Source organism: Homarus americanus, unplaced genomic scaffold (genome assembly GCF_018991925.1).
Source record: "Homarus americanus isolate GMGI-L3 unplaced genomic scaffold, GMGI_Hamer_2.0 scaffold48090, whole genome shotgun sequence".
NCBI lineage: Eukaryota > Metazoa > Arthropoda > Malacostraca > Decapoda > Nephropidae > Homarus > Homarus americanus.
Window position 1 is genome coordinate 509,370 of NW_024753848.1, and position 10,406 is coordinate 519,775.

A 10,406-nucleotide genomic window follows, 5' to 3' on the forward strand; every position below is an offset into this window, starting at 1 on the left:
CAGAATATTTTTTCTGTATTGATCTTCACTTACAGTACTTGCAGCAGTTGGTAAAGTTAACTAGTAAAACACCTGTAGATTGCCTGCATGGATTTTAGACTGCACAAGTTATAGTTGGTGGTTGTCCAGCTCATAGTCCTCCTGTGGTAACTGTTGGCCTGCTGCTCTCACTGCTTACCAAGTTTACACCTCCCCAAGTTCACGTTCTCTAAAGTAAACTTTTTAATCTAATGTTAATGATCTATATTTAACTGAGACATTGTCACCAAACTTATAGGCCATGTACACTTGTGTGTACAGTACAGTACAGTACGTTGTAGTATATTAATTGGCAATACTGTACAGTAGCTGTCATTATTCTTAACATGTTTCTTTTAATTGATTAGCAACATCTATGCTAATTATTGAATTTGTGAATTTAGGTAACTTCTTTAGTCACAAGTTAAAAGAGTTCATGGCAGAGTACAAAGCTTCTTTATTTGACGGTGAAAATTAATTAATGTAATGTTGTGTTCCAGGACGAAGTGGCAGCAGCAGCACTAGTAACAGTAGTAGAAGGTCTAGTGGCGGAGGGGGGGGTGGGGGAACCGGGGCTGTGACACCTGCGCTAGCAGGAAATGGAGGTGGCTCTTGCACCAGTCGTGGGACCAAGGGAAGCAATTCAGGCTGGTCTGGTCTCGCTAATGTCGGGTCACCGTCTACCATGATGCCTACCAGTGGGACTCCTACTTCAACTTCAGAAACATTGAGAGAAGCCAGCCCTGCCAGCCTTGCTGTTCCTGACCTGGACCAGCAGGTAAGAGTTGAGTTATTGACGTCTCACTAAGTTTGACACTGAGAGTAAGAAGACCGTGATATGGATAAAATGCATGTTGCAATATTCAGTAAATAAAAGCATCGCTAAGCATTATACCATACCTCTGTAACTGCTTTAGAACATTTGTCTCGTAAGGAAAGTCTCAGGTTGGATCTCAAGCTTGAGTGAAGGAGTGAGTCCCACTAGGTAGCACTTGTACACTCAACAGTAAGATGAGAACATTTGTTGACGGTGGACAAACCTTTAGTAAATTGAAAATCCATAAACCGAAGCAGATTTTTCCATTGACTACTGCACCACTGTATGTAAGGAGATACGTTCTTACGAGAACAAAATAAACTTCGAAATGTAATGAAACGAAACTAAACATCATCATAATCACCAACATTTTCTGGTGTGGCATCATCACTGTGTCCTCGTCGCCCTCCTCTTGTGATGGACCGATGACCCAGGTACAGTACCACAGTCGGTGCCACGGTCATCATTATCCCGATATATATAATATGATATGATATGATTGTATGAATAGGTTTACCATTTTAAGGTATTTTAGGTCAGCCACATACAGTAGAACTGGTGCAGATCCTGATGCTTGTAATTGATCATGTAAACTGTCTCCCATAATATTTTCCCTGTTTCTCACTTAAGAACATGGCTCATTTTGTCCTCCATCTTGAATGTATAGGTTGAGTACGTCCACCTTCAGAATCTTGAGAGGAGAGTGTTGTGTCTGTGCTCAAAGCTATGTTATTATCCTCTGTTTCAATCATTAAATACAACCCAGGTTTCCCCCGCCCCCCTCACCTTTTTTCAGGTCTTGTTATCAGTAGTAAGTTGCTGTCCTCACACTGCTTAAGACATGAGAAGGGTATGTAAGTAATGGTGTGGAGTCAGCTTGTGTGCCTCTTACAAGATAGACAGTTACCCCCCTGTCCTTGATTACTAGTGAGACAATTACCCCTGTCCTTGATTACTAGTTGGTGGGTAGACAATTTGTTCTCGCTCAGGGACTTCAAGGCTCTAACCTCTTTCACCAACAGGCTAGACCTTGTCGTCTCTGAGTCACTATAGATTGAGGGGGATGAAACTGAGTCTTAGCACCGCCACGGCCGCAGTACAGCTCTACACACACAATAACAGTCAACTCGGTCGTTTCAACATCTTTTTTGTAATGTAGAAACAATAGATTTTATTTATTTTTTCATGTTTTATAGCTATTCAAATTAGGTCATGTTTTCTTATTTTAAGTTAATCTTGCTAGTGAGGTTATGTCCTTTTATTAAATTATCCCACTTTTAGCAGTTTTTATGTTTGAATAATGATGCACTTTAGTCGTCTTGTTTCTTAGCTTAAACGATGAATTATCTTATGTTTGCCTCTGGTCTCATTTTTAAGTTATCTATTTGTATTAACATTGCTTACTGGAATATCTCACTTTATGAAATGTTTTTAAAAGTCCCCCATTTTGTAATTTATTTATACATTATATATACAGTATATATATATATATATTAGAGGTTTATTTTCATTTATATCTTTTTAATGAATATATTATACATTTCTTAGTCTCTCCCTCATGGCCAGATAGATGGCTCTAGTGATACAGCGAGACTTATTAGGGAATCTCATATCATTTGGGGTCTGGTTCGTTGTGATGTGATCCAAGGGTTAATCTGTTGTTTTATTGTGATATACTGTTTAGCCCCTCTCCTCTACCTGTACCTTCTGTGAAACAAAAGGGGGACTTAGTACAGTACAATAGTTACTCAAAGGCTGAAAGTTTCACTATCGCCTGGGCTACCTCGTCGTCAGCACCCACTATGCCGAGATGAGAGCTCCACCTACTAAAAATCTTGAGAGAATTCAGTTTGAGTGGATAAGGTTTGGGTGTTTGCAACAGATATAATTCTAGGTATTTAAGGTTTTAAAGCTTGTTGATCAGTTGGTGAGTCAGTTCTGGGGCCAGCACCACCCTGCACCAAGACCAGCTTTTCATAGTGTATAGTTCAGCTTATTTGACCCAAGGCTTTTGCGAGGCCATCCTGGTCTGTTTAGTTTTGTGAGATATCCGGAGAGTTTCATGTTAGGTACAGTATTGTGTTTCTTTGTGGAATTTGAGTTTTTTTTTTCAGAGTGAATCATTGAAAGACCCAACTCTCTCACCTTCCCTCCACACACATATTATTTACTTGCCACTGGGGATTGCTATAAGGACCATTGATCACTTGTGTGTGGGATCCCCTCTCTGCTGAACAAAATTATCTGGCATTAACCAAATAGAATATAAAAAAGTAGCATCCCTGTAGTGAAGGTGTTAACTAATTAATGCACTCTCCTAGCAGGGAATTATGGCTACACTCAGCTATGTAGTATATAACTGTTCTCACTGAGTCACAATATAATGTTGTTGTTATAACCGTCCTTTGTGAATTTTCATGTTATGTTATACCCTTATTGAATTTGCATTACAAGTTGGCCTAGACAAAAGGAAAGCATCTACTTTCTTAAGGACGGTGTTACATAGGCTCTCACTCCGGTGTGATGGTTGGTGGTCGAACATTTTGTCATTGGGGTACACAGTATTAACCCTGGGATGATCTTATAGGGCACCAAGTCTCTCTCTGTATTATTAGAGTCGTCTATCTTCACGCTCTACTAGAATAAGCATCACCGGGATATCGGTTCTCCACGTGTAAATACTGTCCACACTCATCTGTTACCTTTGCACTCGTGTCTGCAGTCGTTTGATAATAATTTGTATTCAGTCGATAATGTGTTCTTGCCGCTGAGCCGAGTATCAATTGTTCTCGTCTCTCACAGGACTGATGGTGAAGATGTGATACCTTTAAAAAGTTTGAAGAAAATAAAGATGTTTGTTACTGTTTTGGTTCTCTTATTTATCACAAAGTTAGGTCTTGGAAGAGCTCATATAAAACACAGGTTGTAGCAGGTGTTTTTATAATGGTTTGTCATAACATTCTGTATGAGGGTAAAAAGTTAAAGAAACTGATCATGGAGTGTGACCCTTAGCCAGTAGTGGGTGATATAGATGAAGATGGTGAGTGGGTGGCGTAGATAGTGGTGTAGATGGTAAAGTTGATAGTTTGGTCTGAATGGTATTGGTAGAATGAGTGGTGTTGATGGTTGATAGTGTGAAAGACCATTTAATATCTGCTGGTAAAGAGGACGAGACATACTGACCTCACCCGTACCTCAGATCATAAGCTCGCGGTGCAGTGGTATATTTTGTGTCATCTCATGTATCGGTGAAAGTTGTGTGTTTATGTCGTCTGAATATTATTTACGGTAATACTAAAAAAATATATATTGAATGAAAAATAGGAGAGAAAGGATAAGTGGATGTAGTAGTAGGGGTAAAGAAGGGCAGGAGGAGATAGAAAATAAAATGGATGGTATGAATTACAAGCTGTGGTCCCTGGAGACATGTCAGGTGAGAAATCCCAACAGGACCCTTGATATACTACACTAGAAAAATAAACCAGTCACAATTACCTCAACATGAATTATGTGGCGGTACAAATGCCAAATACACAAACAAATCCACAATACAGTCATGGAACCAAACATCCATACATAATCAAATTAATGTACTGTATGGTTAAATCCAGTACAGCTGTAACACTTTAGAGATGTCAAAAAAACTGTCAGAAAATACTTTACCCCTCTGAAGACTGAGGGGATCAAGGACATATATTTAAAATACTGTCTTGTAGTTAAGGCAGTCAGGCTCCTATAACTATTTTGTATGTGTGTGTGTGAAGGTCTTATTGAAAAGTTGCCTAATTTAGAACTTCTTTCTGAATTAGGTCCAGCCATATATAATTAGGATTCAAATTGACCTTTTTGATAGGATGACCAATTCCCTTGAAAACTTGAGTCATCGTACTCTAAGGGTTAAGTCATCATACTCAAGGGGTTAAGTCATACAATAGGGGTTAAGTCATCATACAATAGGGGTTAAGTCATCATACTCTAGGGGTTAAGTCATCATACTCAAGGGGGTAAATCATCTTACTCCAGGAATTAAATCATCATATTCACGGAATTAAATCAATGTACTCAAGGAGTTAAATCATCATATTCAAGGGGTTAAGGTCTATTTTACCAATAAGTACAGTGTAAATTTCACCCAAAGTTATAATTTCATGTCGGTGGAAGAAGTATATACAGGGTAGAAGGATAATGTACTAAGAGTTATACATAAACTTAAAATACACCAAAACATTGTATATAACTCATTGAATATTTATATAACTCATTGAATATATATATAACTCGCTTAATATTATCAGCCGTGTTTCATCACCTGAGAGATACATTCCTACAGAGTTAGGTAAGATAGGTTGATACTCTGGCTAATCTTTGTAATGTAAAATGTGTACGTAATTGTATGATGTTTAAGAGTCTCGTGAAGATTTGGAATCCTGGCTTATTTAATTTAATGATTAAAAAAAAAGAACACCACCACCTATCTCTGAGTTGAAGTGGGGTTAGGTTAGGTTAAGTTTAGGTTTAGGTTAGATTATGTCATCTTAGTTTAGGTTAGGTTATGCCAATTTTAGGTTAGGGTAGGTTATGCTATTTTAGTTTAACTTGGGTTAGTTTAGGTTAAGTGAGATTATGTTGGTGTAGGTTATTTTAGCATAGATTATGTTCAGTTAGCATTAGGGTGTTTTAATCATCAGGTGAAATAAGCTGGGGTTACTAATCTTCATGTGATCTCTGTACTGTATATAGTACTATAGTTTATTTGCAGTCATAACTACAAGTGTCCGACTTGTATTAAATAACTTTTTTCTTCCTCTCTCGTGTACAGCAACTTTCTAAACCTCCAAAGGTGATGGGAGAGAAAAACCGCGCTCAGCCAAGCCCATACTGTGATTTCTGTCTGGGCGACGCCACAATGAACAAGAAAACCGGAGAGTCGGAGGAGCTTGTCTCGTGCTCAGACTGTGGTAGATCTGGTGAGATACGTCCTGTTGATAAGTATTCATCGAGTCTCTGAGCAATAGATTAGTCATTACATTAGTGCTTAACAAATGATATGAACCAAAGACATTATCAAGGCATGAAATCAAACAATAACTCTCAGTAATAAATTTATTCACATTCAAAACCCCCCAAAAAAATAAGAATATGATACAGTATTTAATGGGCTTGTGTATTGTAAAAAGTTTATACAAGATTCTACCCTCCTCCCTCCCTCCCCCCAAGAAAAATAATAATTCTTAACATTCTTGCTATAATTTACTTCTTTTTTTTAGTTTTAGACATTTTATCCATAATTTTGTAAGTGTTTTGTTGGCATATACCATACTGTACTATAGGTCTCAGGCTGTAGTGACCCCACACCATTCACCTCTGGTATAGTTACCCTTGGGAGCATGAGGAAGGTGACCCCCATCTGTTGTTTTGTTGTAAAAGAGAATTAAGAACAAGAGACTGGGGCATGTGAATGTGTGGCTGTAATAAGATTGATAAGAAAAGAGTGAGTGAAGTTAATGACTCCCACCTGGAGAATTTTTTGGCTCTGTGCCTGGTACTTTCTTGTAGGGGTTCATGTGTAATGTTGTCGCTCTTGTCGTGTGGGGTGAAATTTCTCCCAGGGAAACCTTGATGACCAATAACTGTAGACTAGGTTGTAGCAGTGGGGGCAACGTGGCACACAAGTCCCTTTGCTCCCTTAAGCTAGGTACTCATCCACACACAGTGACCCTTTGGTAAGAACAACACAGAGATGAACAGCTTAAAGGTTCTGTACCCAGGAAGGCAACTTGGATAACTATCAAGGTTTTTCCTTTGTTACCATTGCTTGCATTTTAACATAACAAACACTTGGTTTTCTCTGTATAGTCTGGTGCTACAGAGTTGGCTGTGTCCTTTCCTCAGATTTTTAGTTGTGTCTTTAATTAAATTCCCTTCATTGTAGTGCTGCAGTCTAGGGAGGTCCAGTGTGGTGCCTCTGTTTCCTCCACATCTATGAGGCCTATGTTATTATTATTTCTTTATATAGTCAATCAGAACCTAGACTGTGTTTAGAGATCAGAGTCATCTTCAGTTTAGTGATGCATTAATGGGAGTTACATAATTGTTTCTTGGGGTTTATAGTACTTTAGTTTCACAGCTTCACATGTTTAATAAGGTAGGATTATTTTTGGGGGGTGGCAATTATCGAGGCTGGAATTACTTTTCTGCTTTAAACTGTGACATCCATATCTTTTAGAGAGACTTATCCTTTAAAGTGCTGGATCTAGATATGATTGGAAAGGCAATTGTCATGGACTATATTAGATAGCTGCTTTGTTTTAAGATCTGGCATAAGTTCCTCTTGATCATAGAATGAGATTTCAGGATCAATCCCTCAAGTTACTCCTGGATCTGTGATAATCATTGCCTCTGTTTCAACCATCCCCGCTTAAGTTCTCATCGCTTCACCATCTTGAATCTTCCACCCATCCAGGTCATAACTTCACTCAGTTTCCATTTTTCCTTTGTTCAGTTCCTCGACACTTCATACACAAGAGGTCACAATGCACTTCTTTTATGACCCCACACAGGAATGATTCTTATCACTGCTTCTTTTACAGTTATGACCACCACCACCACCACCATGGCCTAACACAACTACTGTATATTAGTCCTGTCTACCAAGAAATATTGGATATTTTATGTCTTTACAAATATGATAGATTGGTTATTTTTTTTTATTTTTTGGCTTAATGCCCTCCCTAGGTGACTCTTTGTAATAGGAGGGAGACTTTCCTAGAGGGTTCTTGAGCTTTTTGACTAGGCCTTTTGAAGCTCTTCCAGGGTTGATCTGTGAATTATGATCTAGTCAGTGACCCTTCCTTCCTCACTTCCTCCAGGTACAGACTGCCTTCACTGTGTGGTTGTGTGTGGAAGGAGTGTTCAGGAGAAAGTTGATGCTTATAAATAATACATTATATAAACAGATCATATGATTATTACATTTATTTATTAGTTTGTCAAGAATCAGTAGAGAAGTGACCTTTGACCTCACCTAACCCAACACAATAAACCATATTATCCGGCATCTCTATTCTTGTCATAACTACAATAATACAATAGTCATCGATGTCATTTTATATGATGTCATTATTCCCAAATCATTTACTGTTGTCCAAAAAAAAAAAAATAGGTCAATACAGTATCGTCTTCTCTAAACTCACCTGCCTCCTCATGTCTTTGGTTACCATATGTACGTACGTAATGAAAGTCAACAATATGCGTCTTCGTTCTTTAGTTTTTTGGTTCAGTAAATTTAGATATTAAGTGATGTCTTATTTTATATAGGGTGGCATTAAAAAAAAGAATCTTCTCCATATCAATTTTATCAGTGTCCCACAACAATCTAATTCTTTTTCTTCATTGTTCAATCCTTTGACTCTCCACACTCCCACCATACAAATCAAACGTAAGTTGTCATTAAGAATTTCCTTTGCAACTAAAAACTTCTTCTTTGTCTGTTTTTTTATTATTATTATTATTTGGTTCATAAATTCATTATCATATATAATTGGACTTAGGCTTCTTTGTTTTCTGCATAATAAGTCCCAATATTGATGCCCAGAATCATTAATGAAGATATTTGTGTATATCTTTTTTTTTCACCCATAACTACAAAAATAATCCAATTGATTATATGTTCAGCAGATGACGACTCGCTGATCGGAATTAGTGATTCACCTGTGTATCCTCTCCTGCTGTTAAACCATTCTTTAATGATTTTTATTTATTTTTTATTATCATATCTATCACTGTTCACTGCATGCTGAGATGGAACCTAGACATTCATTATGCTAGTTAGGGGCCCCCAGTCACGGATTATTAAGAGAGTGTCGAGTTAAACAGGTTCTCAATGGTTGGCGTCTTGTCGTTAAAACACAGGTCCTGGATAGTAAGATGCGCCTTAGATAATTAGGTTTGGTTCAGTTGATCTTGGATATTATTGCTGTTCTTTTGGTTTAACAGGTCCTGGATCATTTTTTCTTTGTTCAGTAGACTCTTGTCGATAAACTTTTTGCATATACAGTACAGAACTCTGCATGGATAAATGATTATACAGACAATTAATTACTGTACAGTCCCTGGATAATTACTTTATCATTTTCTTTTCCTTTTTTTCTTTGATAATAATAAATCCTGGATATTGAGAATCCTGATTTGACTTCTGATATCAATGTCTTGAACGCTGTGTAAATCGCGTTGACGATAGCGGAGACTGTCTAATGGAAAATGATCATTATATACCTTAAGTTAGGCCAACGATTTGAAACTGTTTTTAGTGTGTGTGTTATTTGTACCTTTTTTTTATTGATACAGTGTTAAATACCATTGTCCTTGTTGTAAGATATTATACTAGTCTGTAATAACTGATTATAGAAGAATTTAGAGGAATTATAGAGAGACTCCAGTTTGAGATGCAGTATAGAGTATATATATAGAGTTAATTTTGAGCTTAGAATGCATGTTGAATTTTATACGTGTGTGTGTGTGTGTGTGTGTGTGTGTGTGTATGATGTATGTATGTGTATGTGTGTGTGTATATGTATTTGTCTGTGTCTTATACTAAATAGGGATAATAGAAAGGTTTATTGTTTGTTTGTTTTTTCAGTTCAAACTGTATTCTGTTTAGAGACAATTATATTGCTAATTACACTTACAAAACTATACAGGAGCAGTATCAGAACTAACTTAACCGAACCTAATCTAACCTAACTTAATCTAGGTTAAGTTTGGTTAGGTTACGTTGAACAATACTAATCTCCTTTAAGTTATAGCTAAAATATATATTATCCCTACTTAGGAGACACGTCAGGTGCATATCAAAGCTTAATTAGATGACTGTACTGTGATTATTTATATGTTGACGTGGATATAATTTGGTATTACTCTACATGAGGAGTTTCTGCTGCAGGTCATCCCACTTGTCTGCAGTTTACGGCCCATATGATGATCTCGGTGAGGCAGTACCGATGGCAGTGCATTGAGTGTAAATGTTGTACGCTATGTGGCACCTCGGAGAATGATGTAAGTGTTGTAGCGAGAATGTTACGCTACCGTTAATTCCCCACTGTGTAACGTGAGATGACGGTGGGAGAGTTGTAGTACAGTAATTGATGTTTACAGTTTACATAAATTAAGCTCTTTTCATGAATATCTTTAGCTGAATACAGTATTCATTTGAAGTATAGTAAACTTAGAAATACAAATTAATTAATGTGGCTACTGTAGTGATGTTTATGGTTTAAGTCATCACTAAGTTACCTGCAAGATCCATACTGTAAACACATACCTTGGAAGACCCTACCTAACCTAACCTACCTACCTAACCTACTTTCACACTTGTTCTGAGGACTTAACAGGAAGGTGTGAGGTGACAGTAATGGCAAAAAATAGTCATAACTTCATGTTGCTTGTGTAGGTTATGTTTATGAAGGGAGAAATCATGCAAGATACAGGAATTTATACACAAATAACACTAGTGATATCTCCGTTAGCCAGAACAATTGGTGCAGAACACTTCCAGGAATGAGAGATTTCCAGG

General features: G+C 37.4%; 1 protein-coding gene across 6 annotated transcripts in view; it reads left to right on the plus strand.

Moving 5' to 3' along the window:
- The window catches only part of LOC121855616 (zinc finger protein ubi-d4 B-like), a 46,447-nt gene that overhangs the window by 22,627 nt on the left and 13,414 nt on the right, over nt 1-10,406 (plus strand). For 5 of the 6 annotated variants that reach the window (XM_042350673.1, XM_042350677.1, XM_042350674.1 and 2 more), the window contains 3 exons: nt 519-796; nt 5,655-5,802; nt 9,777-9,889. In XM_042350673.1, coding sequence (XP_042206607.1) covers nt 519-796; nt 5,655-5,802; nt 9,777-9,889 — 539 coding nt within the window. The remainder of the gene's footprint in view (nt 1-518; nt 797-5,654; nt 5,803-9,776; nt 9,890-10,406) is intronic. The other variant, XM_042350676.1, reaches the window with a different exon arrangement.